The 15860-nt window shown below is 37.1% G+C and overlaps 1 protein-coding gene across 1 annotated transcript in view; it reads left to right on the forward strand.

Annotated features, from left to right (window-relative positions):
- Positions 1–15629, forward strand: part of LOC140135828 (probable ATP-dependent RNA helicase DDX27) — a 35275-nt gene extending 19646 nt beyond the window's left edge. The window contains exons 8-18 of the mRNA XM_072157457.1: positions 123–222; positions 606–747; positions 4555–4691; positions 5263–5361; positions 5949–6031; positions 9731–9825; positions 10763–10969; positions 11519–11601; positions 12350–12473; positions 13999–14086; positions 15026–15629. Coding sequence (XP_072013558.1) covers positions 123–222; positions 606–747; positions 4555–4691; positions 5263–5361; positions 5949–6031; positions 9731–9825; positions 10763–10969; positions 11519–11601; positions 12350–12473; positions 13999–14086; positions 15026–15185 — 1318 coding nt within the window. The 3' untranslated portion in view covers positions 15186–15629. The remainder of the gene's footprint in view (positions 1–122; positions 223–605; positions 748–4554; positions 4692–5262; positions 5362–5948; positions 6032–9730; positions 9826–10762; positions 10970–11518; positions 11602–12349; positions 12474–13998; positions 14087–15025) is intronic.
- The last annotated feature ends 231 nt before the right edge of the window (positions 15630–15860 follow it).

Here is a 15860-nt window from a genome sequence, read left to right on the forward strand (position 1 = left end):
ACTCAGGTAACCCTATTTGAAATTTGCACTCCCTGTGTGGACGATTGAGGTCATGTCTTCCATAGGTTTCAACAGGAATATCATGATAGCCCATTTTGCGTGTATTTATTGATTATTCGCAGGATGTTGGATGAGTATTTTGCTGAGCAGATGAAGGAGATTATTAGATTATGTTCCTATCATAGACAGACTATGTTGTTTTCTGCCACCATGACGGATGAGGTAAGACATTGGTAAAATCATGGCAGGAAAAACATGTCCCTAAGTTTGAGCTTTAGAAAACTTGTCTCAAGTTACTCTCAGTAACAACATGTTGGATTTCGAAGTGGCAGATTTGAAGCATGCACGCTAACCTGTTTCCGCAGGGTGTATACACATGCGTAGAAGGGTGATTTGTTCGTACACTTGCGATGCAACTGTGTAAAAACACTGATTCACTTCAAAATCTGACATGTGTTTGCATAGTCCTAAGCTGCATCCACGTTTAGAGGCAATTCCATGTAGGTTGCGGGTGTGTGAATGTCAGTATGTGAATCTATTGCATATATTAACTACCGTACTTCAAAGTATTATCATTTGATGTTATTTTATTTCTTCATGTTCAGGTCAGGGATCTTGCAGCTGTATCATTGAGGAATCCAGTGAAGCTCTTTGTAAATGAAAACACTGATGTGGCATATAATCTGAGGCAGGAGTTTGTACGAATACGAGAGAATAGAGAGGGCGACAGAGAGGCTGTTGTAGCAGGTAAGTCATGAATAGAGATGATGTGGCATATAATCTGAGGCAGGAGTTTGTGCAGAATCTGAGAGAATAGAGGGGTGACAGGGAGGCTGTTGTAGCAGGTAAGTCATGAATAGAGATGATGTGGCATATAATCTGAGGCAGGAGTTTGTACGAATACAAGAGAATAGAGAGGGTGACAGGGAGGCTGTTGTAGCAGGTGAGTCATGAATAGAGATGATGTGGCATATAATCTGAGGCAGGAGTTTGCACGAATACGAGAGAATAGAGAGGGTGACAGGGAGGCTGTTGTAGCAGGTGAGTCATGAATAGAGATGATGTCGCATATAATCTGAGGCAGGAGTTTGCATGAATACGAGAGAATAGAGAGGGTGACAGGGAGGCTGTTGTAGCAGGTGAGTCATGAATAGAGATGATGTGGCATATAATCTGAAGCAGGAGTTTGCATGAATACGAGAGAATAGAGAGGGTGACAGGGAGGCTGTTGTAGCAGGTGAGTCATGAATAGAGATGATGTGGCATATAATCTGAGACAGGAGTTTGCACGAATACGAGAGAATAGAGAGGGTGACAGGGAGGCTGTTGTAGCAGGTGAGTTATGAATAGAGATGATGTGGCATATAATCTGAGGCAGGAGTTTGTACGAATACAAGAGAATAGAGAGGGTGACAGCGGGGCTGTTGTAGCAGGTGAGTCATGAATAGAGATGATGTGGCATATAATCTGAGGCAGGAGTTTGTACGAATACAAGAGAATAGAGAGGGTGACAGGGAGGCTGTTGTAGCAGGTAAGTCATGAATAGAGATGATGTGGCATATAATCTGAGGCAGGAGTTTGTACGAATACAAGAGAATAGAGAGGGTGACAGGGAGGCTGTTGTAGCAGGTAAGTCATGAATAGAGATGATGTGGCATATAATCTGAGGCAGGAGTTTGTACTGAATACAAGAGAATAGAGAGGGTGACAGGGAGGCTGTTGTAGCAGGTGAGTCATGAATAGAGATGATGTGGCATATAATCTGAGGCAGGAGTTTGTACGAATACAAGAGAATAGAGAGGGTGACAGGGAGGCTGTTGTAGCAGGTAAGTCACGAATTGAGATGATGTGGCATATAATCTGAGGCAGGAGTTTGCATGAATACGAGAGAATAGAGAGGGTGACAGGGAGGCTGTTGTAGCAGGTAAGTCATGAATAGAGATGATGTGGCATATAATCTGAGGCAGGAGTTTGTACGAATACAAGAGAATAGAGAGGGTGACAGGGAGGCTGTTGTAGCAGGTGAGTCATGAATAGAGATGATGTGGCATATAATCTGAGGCAGGAGTTTGTATGAATACAAGAGAATAGAGAGGGTGACAGGGAGGCTGTTGTAGCAGGTGAGTCATGAATAGAGATGATGTGGCATATAATCTGAGGCAGGAGTTGGCAGGAATACGAGAGAATAGAGAGGGTGACAGGGAGGCTGTTGTAGCAGGTAAGTCATGAATAGAGATGATGTGGCATATAATCTGAGACAGGAGTTTGTACGAATACAAGAGAATAGAGAGGGTGACAGGGAGGCTGTTGTAGCAGGTAAGTCATGAATAGAGATGATGTGGCATATAATCTGAGGCAGGAGTTTGTATGAATACAAGAGAATAGAGAGGGTGACAGGGAGGCTGTTGTAGCAGGTGAGTCATGAATAAAGATGATGTGGCATATAATCTGAGGCAGGAGTTTGTACGAATACGAGAGAATAGAGAGGGTGACAGGGAGGCTGTTGTAGCAGGTAAGTCATGAATAGAGATGATGTGGCATATAATCTGAGGCAGGAGTTTGTACGAATACGAGAGAATAGAGAGGGCATGTTAGCTTATAATCTAAGGTTGCACATGATTGGTAGGTGCATGGGGTATGTATGAAATTTGTCTTCAAATTTTGAAATACCGTATTCGTTCCAATAAGCGCCCATACCCCAATAAGTGCCCACCCAGGGTATTTTCAATTTGCTAAAGGGTACCATTAATGTTGAAGTGACTGATAGACATTGATACAGTGAAATAGCTTGAGGATTTGAAGTCCTGTGTAAACTTGCAATACATTTAAAGCCATATTATAACATTTGATGAGGAGGATGCCCTCACTGATTTTTTAAAATTCATTTTTTACACGATTATATTGTACTTTATTAAACCAATATACCCTGCAAAAATCAAGACTCTGGGTGCTGTAGTTTTGTCAAAATTTTGAATAAAACGATGGAACTGGCGTTTTATTATTACGATGGAATTATTAGTCGAACGATATATCGATGTTCATAACACACAGTACGTATACACGGCGTCTTGGACGGTGATCTACACAACAAAGGGTCGTACCATAACATGACCGAAGGAGTGGTACGTATTGGCGACATATGTACTGGTAGTAAATTCGAATTTTCTTTGCTTTACCGTAGTTGTTCGGCTCAAAAATAAAAGGGATATATCTGACAGTAAAAACTAACATTTTATGGCAAAGAAATGCTCATCTATTTTGTATGAAAATTTTATAATATGGCTTTAATGCATCGGAAAAGCTATTGTCTCGGGACCCTATTATAACGTAGGTTAATTTGTCTAATGAACAGCCCTTACGAAAAAATTAGGTAAACCAGGTAAAAAAATAAGCGCCCACCCAAAATGACTTTGTAAAGCACCCTGGGCGATTATTGGAATTAATATGGTAAGTTATCTCTTTTATTTTTGTCAAGTACTTTTTCAGAATACATGTACTCTACACACCCATGTTTTAGAAAAGAACATACAAGAGGGCAGATCATTGAAAAATTAGATTTATACTGCCTATCTGAAATTATACCAAAAGTTTTGTGTGTTGCTACCCCACCAAGAAAAATCATGGACACGGAGCAGAAATGGCACCCTTATATCAAGACTTGGAATCTCTTTTTATCCCATACTTTTCTTTTGAGTGTCATCTTTACTTTCCTCAATATTTGAGTAAAAACACGGCTGGGTTATACTTCTGTCTGACCACCTGTGAATAAAAGAACAGCACAATAAGCTAAATGAGAAACAATGGGATATCATAGGTGTCAGTATGAGTTGGCATCTTTATAATATTGATCATGTATTTAAGGGGTGGGGTATGAACGTTTGGACAGTATTTATTGTGGGACATTAGAGCACATCAGACATATCGAATTGCATTCTGAATACAAAGAATATCCTTCTGATATCAAATAATTTTGATTTTTTGAAATTCGCAATATAATACACATTTATGGCATCTCATTAAAATTGATATTTTGATAATTAACAGTACTCAAGTAAACTTTATAAATCTGATGATACATACTTAAAGTGTATGTAGGTGGGATGAAAAGCCAACGATCTATTGAAAATTTTGACCTTTAGTATTGAAAATATGGATTTTTTTTCCCAAAACACCAAAAAAAAATTAGGTCTTTTTGGGAAAAAATCCATATCTTCAATATGAAAGGTTAAAATTTTCAATTGATCATCGTCTTTTCCTTCCAGCTACATACACTTTAAGAATATATCATTAAATTTACAAAATTTACTTCGAGGATTGTTATATATCAAAAATGTGAAAAATATCAAATTTTAATAATTTGTCGTAAAATTTTATTAAATTGTGAATTTCAAAAAAATGAAAATTATTTGATATCAGAAAGACATTCTTCGTATTCAGAATGCAATTCGATATGTCTGATGTACTCTCATGTCCCACAAAAAAATACTGTCGAAAACGCTCAAAACACTCATTCCAGATCCCTTAACCTAATATACTTTTTTTTTTCGTTCATAGCACTCTGTTGTCGTACATTCCATGACCATTGCATGGTGTTTGTACAGACCAAGAAGCAAGCACACAGACTGCATATACTGTTGGGTCTTATTGGACTAAATGTAGCTGAATTACATGGAGATATGTCACAAACTCAGGTAGGATTATGTAACACTATCGTTGCTTTAAGACTGGTGCATCATTTACTTGTTAGACACGGAGTTTGATTTTATTGGATGCAAGCACCCAGCAAACACATACACATTTTATTGTCGGGTTATATAAAGGGTATAAAATGTTGTGATAATGTTCCAAAAACATTTTTGAAAACTTTGTGCACAGTCATTTGTTACACTTTTACATTTCTGATTATAGCTTCCATTGTTTAGCATGTTCCTTTGTTGTCCTCTCTTGCAACTAATTTCCAAACTGCATTATTTCAGCTGTCTTATAGTCGGAAAGCCAATTGAATAAACTGCTAGCGTTCCCGCCACTCAATCATGACAACATTGAGGTTGTGGGATGCAGCAGACGTCTGGAAATATATGCGTGTCTAAAATGGCACACTGTGTTGATTTAATTGAATTTATAACTATGGAATGCAGTCAGTCACTAACTGCATCTGAAACTGCATTGTATTATGATATTCCCTAAATTGATAGATATAGGTTTTATGCAGGGCAATGGGTAAATTAAATTTCTTTTAAAATACATTTGTTAATATTTCAGAGATTGGAAGCATTAAGAAAGTTTAAAGAAGAGCAGGTTGACATTCTGGTGGCTACTGATTTGGCCTCAAGAGGTCTGGATATTGAAGGTGTTAAAACAGTAAGTATAAAGACAGTGTCATACATAATTCAGTATGTTGGTGATCATATGTTGTGTGCCTGCTTGAACAGAAAGCACATTAGAGAACCCAACATGTGTGTACAGTTTGAATACTGTGGCATACATGTGTGTCCCGTTTGAAGCCTAGACGTAAGATCGAAATGCAGAAATTTCCATGCCATAGCATGGTAAGTAAGCTTAAAACTGGCAAAATTGCATTGGTAAACCCTGTTCAAACTTTTAAATTTTTATCCAATACATTGCGACATAGTAGAATGTCTATATATTTAACTGAATAAATCACATTCGTGCATAAAAATGCATTTACAGAATCTAATTTCTTGCCGCTAATATGTAGCCCCACGTTTTTTTCATCAAAAATTCACTTCTAATGAACTCCCCCTTTCAAAATTGTTACGCCTGTGGATGTTTATTAGAGAGAATATGGTAAGTTTTAAACTGATGCAGAAATGTGGATATTGCTCCAAATATGACAGCTTTAATACTGTATCATGGTATTGATGTATAGATCAGAACGGTAAGCTGAACTGTTGTTAAAATTTGTTATGATGGATTCCTTTTTGCAGGTTATTAATTTCACCATGCCCAATTCAGCCAAGCATTATGTACACAGAGTGGGCAGAACAGCCAGGGCTGGTAAAAGTGGAAGGTAAGACCATTGCATAGAAATTGACTGGGAGAAATCAGACTCCGCCATGTTTACAAGTTGGTCATTGGTTGGAAAATTGTGTACCTTCAGATTATTTCTCCATGCACCCAGCAAACTTTGAGTCTTCTAATTAGTGCATATTTATTTTGAATCATTCTGTTGACTACACACCCAAGTGTTACATAATTTAGGACCTTGGCAGAGCAGCCTCCTGTCACACTTTCACGATAGGCAATTAGGTACCTAACAAGCGCTACGAAGCATGCCTCTTCACACCTAACGAAATGCTTACTAGCATTGCTTTTGAGATACTTACTAATATTTTCTCTTACTTAACAAAACTAGAAACAAAACATGTTAGATTTAAAATTATCGACCGGGGTCCGAATCGGCAACCTATGGATCCATAGTCGAGACGCTATACCACTAATGCTACGAGTTGTCCTGCCAGAAAGCTGTCTATTTATCATACTTATTGTTTACGGAATAAAGCGCATACACACATAATATACTATTACTAGTATATTACCAATGAATATGTATATAATCTATGATCAATAATGAACCTTAACCCTAAATCCTATCCCTAACCCTAAATAGGCTTAATAGGTACCTGATCATCGCTAGTTTGCTGTACAGCACAGAAACATGCTGCGCATATTTCATTTGGTAAAATAGGTACCTAATTGACTCTACGAAGCAAATCCTAAGACACCTATAGATCGCTACAAGTGTGCTAAAGTGTGACAATGGGGTGGGCAGAGGTATACAATGTACTATTGTGTTGCCCATATTAGTGCTGGTATCGGCAAGCATTTTCATTGTCGACAGTCGATAAAAATTAAAAAGCCAATGTCGACAGGCCTAATTAATGTCCCAAAAATTCGCCCCGTGGCAAATTGCGACGATCAAGGTTCAAAATTCGGCAACCTAGTGCACATTTATACAGTCAACACGCTGCATGGACTATGAAAACGATACATACTGGCAACGCTATAGTCCTGGTATAGTTGCTTAAATATTATTTGCATGTGGGGTGAGAGGAACTAAGAAAATAAAGCATATTTTTCATGTAAAAAACATATAAATAAACAAATACTCAACCAAGTAAACACACAAAATAAATTTTGTCATCCCAAGTGTGCACACGGCACGCTAAGAATGACCTTGACATTTGGCCAATCAACGATCGTTATTCAGCCAAGCCCCCCTGACGTCACATGACGGCCGTTCTAAAAATAAACCAAGATGGCTGAAGCCAAATCAACATCGACGAAAATGGGAAAGCAATTTCCCACATGGGTCACAATTTTGCTGGATTTGACCATTTTGGATGCTATATTATGAACTATCCTTTGATATTTAGATAAAAAAGATTCATAACTTTCTTGTCGCATGAGATCTTTTGGGTTGCTAGTAAAAAAGAAGGAAATTAGCAAAGTTTCTGCCAATCAATTTTTCAATTTCGATCGCAAAATTTCTGATATTTTTTGTCGATACATGCAAAGCTCTTGTCGCCAATCGGCAAAAGTGCTCTTGTCGACAATTTTGTCGACAACGCCTTGTCGATACCAACACTAGCCCATATGGCAATCCAACTAATATTGAGGATTTCCCATAGTGTTACACAGACTACACTATAGGGATGAAGCTTGGCATCTCACAGTGAAATGTATGGAGCATTCTTAGTCAGTGGGAGTGGTCTAGTTCGTAGACACATTTCTGATTGGACAATCGCATGATTTCGGGTGCCGTCTATCAGGCCGTAGACGACCCCACGTCATCATGCGTCTTGATAATGCGTAACACGCGTGTAGAGGTGCGCGTATGTATCGCGCTGGATGCGTAGACTTGTGTGGAATACGCGAACACGCTAGCAGTGCACGCAACAGAATACGTGAAGTTGTAAACAAGTTTTGTTCATTTTATAATGAGGGGAGTTTTTATGACGGTAACTTAGTTTTTGCTTAAAAAAATTGTTTACAGTTATTAAAATAATATTTAACTGACTAAGAATGAGAATAAGCGATAGGAATTTTTATTTTGCCTATCCTCTACCTATGATAGGCGACAGGCAGGTCCAATATTTTTATCGTAGTGGATGCGGCTGTGCCGCATCCACTACTCAAAATATTGGACCTGCCTGTCGCCTATCACACGGTAGAGGATAGGCAAAATAAAAATTCCTATCGCTTATTCTCTAATTGTCAAGCAAATATAAAGAGATACCATTGCTTTTTGTGATGGGTTTAAGGAGGCTGTGTACTCTCAGACATGCATGTAGTAAAAGTGCAATAACTTTGTAATTATTAGCGAAAGACATATAAAAGTATACATTTTTATGAAGGCAAGATATCAATAAATCTTAATATAAATACAGATTTGGGGTAAAAACAACAATTATGAAGAAAATCACAAAAAGTGAGTTTTTGGCAATATTTGTTAGGTACATCATAACAAAAAACACTCTTTCCAAAATATTTTATTTTGTTTTAGCTCAATCTTGAGGTTCCATTCCAAAAACTGTTTTTTTATTTTTTTGATATTGGCCTTAATGTTTGAGATATTGACCATATAAGACATCAAAATGAACTTTTTAATATTCAAAAAAACCTATTTGCACAAAATGATGACCAAAATATAAAAAAAATGAGAAAACCGTTTCTTGAGTCGATCATGCTTTTTACGATGACCATATTTGCTTACCTATAGATGCTGTATTTATTGAGTTATCGTGTACCTAAATCGTCATTTTACCGAGAAAATGAACATTGAAATAATGGCCGTTGAAGTTTAAAGTGGTCACATTTTGCACTTTCATCGAATCTCGCAGGAGAATGCGGCAGTTTTTATTTTTCTACCTTACATTACATAAACATCGGGTAAATCCACGGCCCCTTGAGAAGTTTGTGCGAAATCCATTCATAACTTGATATTTAAATCGGGGGAAAGAACTTGAAAAACCCCACATTTTATCAGCTAAAACGGAGCCATTTGACCACTAGGTTTTTGTGCTTCCGTGGTGTTTCCATAAGATGCGCCGCGCATGCAGATAAGCGTCGCATATGCGTAGCGTATTTGTGCGTTAACAAATTGCGCGATACGCAACGCGATGCATTGTTGCGCGCGTGTACCCTGGCTGGTACAACAAAGATTTTCTTTCCTTTTCAATTTCAAACACGAGTGGAATAGTGAAATAAAATCCTTAAAATATTGCAGTTGGAGTTTACAAATCTGGATTTTCATTCCTTGTATTTATTAAAAACATAACAAAGTACAAACATTTCAAACAAACTCAATTTTGCGAAAGAAACAATGTCTAGAGTACACAGCTGCCTTAATAGGTTTTAAATTGCACCAGCTAACCCCAAGGTGGGCTAAAAGGTACAGTAGGCAGGTTGTGTCAATCAGTGCCAGGAGGCATGAGACATGAAACTCACGTCATCGGTTTATGTGATCCTTTGTTTTACAAGGATTCAACAGTCATTCACGGATTCAAAATAATCACCCTTTGTGACAGGTTTTTAACCTTGAACCTCTGGAAAGTCATAACAAGTAGGACGCAATGTGACTTCTGGGCTACCCACCATACATTGAATGCAGGTAAATAATGGCCTACCTAATAAGACTACATCATGTTGTGTTTTACCTCCATTTTCACATCTGGTTTTTGTCTAATGACTTTACCTCTCGTTTCAGGTCAGTAAGTTTAGCAGGAGAAAAGGAAAGAAAGATGTTAAAAGAGATTGTGAAAAGGGCGAGGAATCCTGTCAAGAGTCGCGTAGTACCGCAAGGTAAAACATAGATAGGCTCAGTATTTCTTATTGAATTGTAATGAATATATAGACTAGAATCCTTCAATCGTCTATACTGCGTATGTATTGTGTTATGCTTTTACAGTCCGTATACCTTTGTCGAGTCGGTAAATAAAGTAAGATCAAATTTTGAGATTTTCTCAAAAACTGATAATTTTTGCAGGAATCTGTTATTCTAGTTGGATTCTCTGCATCATTTCCTTTCTGAAAATATATACTTTTATATACTTATCATCCATTCATCTAGAGATACAAATGATGAAAAACATCTAAATTATTGACTCGAGGAAGGTATACTGACTATAGTGACAACTGAATTACTTACAGTTCGTAACTTGTCGAACTCTTGAAAATATTCTCATGTGACTTTGGTTGTGCATGATAGCACAAATGACTAGCGGCGCAAGTGCACCCGCCGTTGTACCGCGCTGTTGTGACAAGGTCCCACTCTGAAGTTCTAAAAATAACTAAGTCAGTCAATAGGTCAATTTGGACTGCACAGTCTCAATGCAACAAGAATCCATCCAGACAGTTGGTGAATGAGGGCATCATTCTAATATATGAATACATAAGAGAGATGCTTCTCAGATCATGTAATAAATTGATATCAAATGAGAGATTCTATTTTTCTCATTAACATATTAAAACTAGGAGTTCCGGTGTATTTCCGAAGATATCATCAAAAAACTGTTGAATTAGTCTTTGACGTGGTATACCAACAGTAATTCAACAGTTTTTCTGATTTGGAACGCCTAATTTCAATGTGATAATGAGAAAAATATGAGCTTTCACCTGATACGAAAACCTGCATTTTGTTGGGATAAAGTGGTGGGGTGAGGCTGTCAATCATCAGGTTACCCACCTTTAAATTCAATCACTCCTTTCTGATCTTGACAAATTTTCCTTAAATTTCTAGGGGTGATCCAAAAGTACCGAGACAAGATTGAGAGTATGGAGAAGGATGTCTACAAGGTGCTGAAACTGGAACAAGCGGAGAGAGAGTTACGCATATCAGAGTTACAGGTGCATAAAGCACAGAATATGATAGATCACCATGATGAGATTATGAGTAGGCCTAAGAGGACATGGTTTCAGTCTCATAAAGCAAGAATGCAGGAAAAAGGTAAGTTTGAGGATGGTCTTAACCCTGGAACTTTGGAAACGGCCTCATAACTGCTAAATTGTTGGTCTAAAGTATATAAAAGTATACATATTTAGAATGGCAAAGACTTGATAAGTCCATCTGTGAGGTTAATTTGGCATAAATGCTCAGTTTGGGAGAAAATCCTACCCCCCCAATGATAACTGTGGTGTGATCAAGCAAAATCAGTCTGAAGTCGGACATATTCAATTTTCAGTTTCTTATAGGACTGTAAACAGCATTTGCAAAACTACATTTTGCAGAAAACCCCATTGAAGTTGAGCAACCAGTTTAAAAGATATGACAGGTTAAAGATTTTCCAAACAATAGGAAACAAAATAAAATACTTGATGAAGTAAAATTAAGCTATTACTCAAAGCGGAAAGTTAGCTCACTTGAGCGCTTTCGGAATGTATCACTATGTAAATAAAATACTTCTTTTGTGTGACCATATCTCACAATCAATATTTTCGACTTCCGACTAATTTTGCTTGATCGCATCACAATTGTGTGTATATATGTTCCCAACAGAATCGCAACGGCTTGACCAATCCAGAAATCCGAAGAAAGGAAAGGATCTGAAGAAGGAAAAGAGGAAAAGAGAAAAGGCAACGGTAAGAACAATCTCTTTGTCTTGTTTTTTGTAATTAAATTATTGCATACCTGGAATCATTTAGCAACAGGACTTCCATATCATTCATTATAGATTAAAAACTGTGTATTACTTGTTGAAATTGGACAAACACATACATGCTCGCTGAGATGTGTCCATGCCATGGGGTAAGATAGTCATGAATTAAACAAGCCTATTTGTGAATCTTCATGAGTTAGACTAGTGTAAAGACTGAATGGAGGAATTAAGCAACTTGCAGAATCAAGCTGTATGGTCCTTTACTAAATTTCATAATTGGGTCTTGTGCATTGGACAAGCATCATCAACATTCAGTGCAAAGTGCATTGGTTTTCTGATTTCTCAAGCAACAAGTAGCATGCTGTTTTTAACCTATTTCATACACATGAAAGAAATCTCAAAATTGTTACGATTGCAATTTTATAACAAAATATTCACTAAATATATCTGTAAATATATCTGTAAAATATGAGCAACATAAATGCATCTACAAGGAATGAAGTTATACATCATTAATACTCTCTGCATATTTTTCTAAGATCTTTTCTGATTTGCTTTGTAGTTCTAAGATTATCAAAGTCCATTGTTCAACTGCAGGTGTAAGCAAGTCTTAACAATATAATGATACATTAATAAACTGCTAGTTTCGTGATTGAAATTGAGTGAAGCTATTAAAACTTTATTACAATCAATTTTTATTTGTAAGAATTTGTATTGTGTTTCATTTTCAGGCTGAAGCAAGAGTGAAATTTGAGATAGACAAAGCACAGATGTTTGCACATAGAGAAGCCAAAAGAGCAAGAAAGTCAACACCAGAAAAGTTTGGAAAGCGTTCACTCTCAAAGGACAAGACAGGTAAAAGTGAATTTTGTATTAATTAGTTTGACTATACCAGTTTAATATTATAATAAAGCTATAGCGGCCCCTTGGTTGGCTCCAAACAAAGGATTTGAACCGGTGTCCTTCACCGTAATCATTGCGCAGTGCAGTCCATTCAATCAAATGTTATCATCAACCTATGTGATCGTAGTGCATTTGTTATGTGTGTGAGACGAACTGTCGCGGTAGATTGCAATCATGCTTTTGTTGAATGTATTTGAGTAGTGTGCCATATTTACATATATGTCATGCACAACCTCTATAGGCCTAGTGTCATGAGACAGTGAGCATAATTCCCTCTCTGCTTAATTCCTTACTCATTAAAGTGAAAAATTGTTTTTTAACATAAAGATTGTCTATTAAATTCACAAGATTATTTCATGAGGAATGTCAGTTAGTCATTACCACTCAACCTTACAAGAAGATTGGTGATTTCGCTGTTGATATCAGGAATAAAATGATATACACATAACATGTATGCGCGCTTCTGTTAACTTGCATCCGCATACATGTAGTCAGTTGCGTAATGTGACACATCCTATGGGGGGCACTGACCATGATGGGGGAGGTGGGCACAAACCTTTTTTTGTCAATTTTCATATGGGATTTTCTAACTTTTCAAATCGATGGAAGGGGGGCACATGCCCTAATGATGCTACGCCAATGCACAGAGTACTGGAAAAGTATGGATTCATCACCGATGAACAATATTTGGCTCCTGTACAAAGTTATATAGGAAGAGTTGATGAATTCCAAATCAAAGTAAATATCTTTATAAATTCTGCAATTTAGATACTGGAGGATATGGATTGAACTGAATAAGCATAAAATAGATTCGTCACACTCATAACCAAAGTCCCTAAGTCATTATTACATGTTTCTCATTTGTAATTTTGATTTTCTGAGTAATAAACCCATAATTAATCAAATTTGAGCTGCATTCTTCATTAACTTGTGGAATTCATCTCTTTTGATGTATTCCACAAGTTAATGAAGAATGCAGCTCTAAATTTGATTAATTATGGGTTTATTACTCAGAAAATCAAAATTACAAATGAGAAACATGTAATAATGACTTAGGCACTTTGGTTATGAGGGTGACAATATTAGACTTACCAAACTGGCTCATGAGTTCAGTTGATAGAGCATTTCCAGTTGAAATCCATACACCCCCTATGGAAGACATGACCTTAATCTCCCACACAGGTGGGTGAAGATTTTAAATAGAGTCACCCATTCAGGTAACCCCATTTAATATTCGCACTCCCTGTTTGGAAGATAAAGGTCCTGTCTTACACAGGGGGTGTATGGATTTCAACTGGAATAGTCCATTTACAGTCCCATAGACACTTCTAATTGTAATTCAGATGTTAGGTGTTGTATACTGGTAGTAATATTAAAATTACGATTCCCTGGTTGTATAATTTGACCCGAAAGTCTCTGGTAGATGCTATGAACTGAATAAAAGTTTTTGTGATGTTATATCATTTCATATTTTCAGGTAAAAAGAAAAAGCAGGCTGGCAAGTCATCATTTGATAAGGAGTTGACTCAAACTAATAGAACAGCAGTAAGACAGTACAGAGCCATGTAAGTATAACTCTGTTATTGATTGATTGATTGATTGATTGATTGATTGATTGATTGATTGACTCTCCACACAGGTGTCAACTACAGATGACCAGTTACAAATTTTCTTTAAAAATGTGTACATTCGCATGACCATAATTGGAATCAGCATGAAAAATGCATTAAAATGAGTAAACAAGGCCATTATTGGTTTGGTAGTTCTTGAGATAGTTCTTGATATTTTGAGAAAATTATATAAAAATTAGGGAGATTTTATGTTGAACCATATATGGCAAGCATGTAAAGCATAATACTACATCTTCACAGAATAGAGTGTATTCACATCACAGAATAGAGTGTATTCACATCGCATAATAGAGTGTATTCAGGGTTGCCACATATTTTGTGGATGCGACACTTGAAATGTCCCACAAATAATAATAATAATAAAATGAGATTTCTAAAAGGCGCACTAATACACGCAAATGCGGCCTCTTAAGCGCCAGAATACAATATTCAAACATTTATTTAAAAACAGATTTAAAAACAAACAACAGTTTAAAAATGGAAACTAAATTTAAAACAAAGATAAGAGAGAACTCTAGAGCGACATGCCTTGATGCATAGTATGGGTCGATAGTGACAAACTGTACCTCAATGAACAGAGCACATCCAGATCTGGCAATATATGTTGTTTGTTTCTTGACTATCAACTCATGTTTGCCGGTATATTATTAAAATGAAAATAAAGGCAACCTGTACAAAGTAATATGAGTGTTATTTGATGAAATGAGGTGATATATCATGTTGCAAAGGATTCTGGGAAGGGTAAGATAACTTCCCCTCTGCCATTTTGTTATCACAGAATAGAGTTTAAATTGAAAATGGTGGTATTCTGAAGTTGCTCCTGTCATTTATTCACTATTATCATAAGTTAAAATTTCTTTTCATTTTACACAGGGCTAATAAAGGAAGACGAGAAGAGGAGAGAGAAAACAAACAGATGAAAGGAAATAAACCAATGAGGGGAAAGGGACCAACGAGAGGAAAGGGATCAATGAGAGGAAAGGGACCAACGAGGGGAAAGGGAAACGCACAGACAAGGAACAAAAGGAGATGACAATATCTGGATGTATTCACCAAAAAATGGTGAACGTTAGCCCCCTGAGCACTACCTGCCGATCTAACATTGCCTCTGATTGGTCAATTACATATCTTCACTTTAATCACCAATCGGAATGGAGCTTTAATAATTCACTGCATTTTTTTTGCGTGGTGAAATTATTCTAACAATGTTGCTGATTGATCCAATTGATAATGAAAACTTCTTTTTGGCCAATCGGCAGGTAGTTCTCATGGGGTTAAGGGATGAACATGACTGGTCATAAACTTTGTAGGCCTAAAAATGGTGGGCTGGTATCTATTTAAAAAAATGAACAACATTATTTTACCTGCCGAGCTACTGACATAAACTATTGCAAAGAAGTTATCAAGCAGCTACTATTCTATGTTCAAAGGCGAGGTATTTTAATCAATGATGTGAACATGTTTGAACTAGTATTAGCTGTGTTGACGACTGAGGCCGTCAGTCTACACACGTGTACCCATTGGTCATATAATCATCAGCATTTCTGCAGAATTTGGTAACTAAGTGCTAAAGTGAAGTGTTCAGTCAAAATAAAGAACAAAGAAAATCTACCAGTGCTGGGACTGGCCCTCCCCCACCCCCTCCCCCCCCCCCCTCCAGCAAAACCGAACATCTTAGACAATTCCACTTTCTTGGGCAAAACTACAA

This window comes from Amphiura filiformis, chromosome 16 (genome assembly GCF_039555335.1).
Source record: "Amphiura filiformis chromosome 16, Afil_fr2py, whole genome shotgun sequence".
Taxonomy (NCBI): domain Eukaryota; kingdom Metazoa; phylum Echinodermata; class Ophiuroidea; order Amphilepidida; family Amphiuridae; genus Amphiura; species Amphiura filiformis.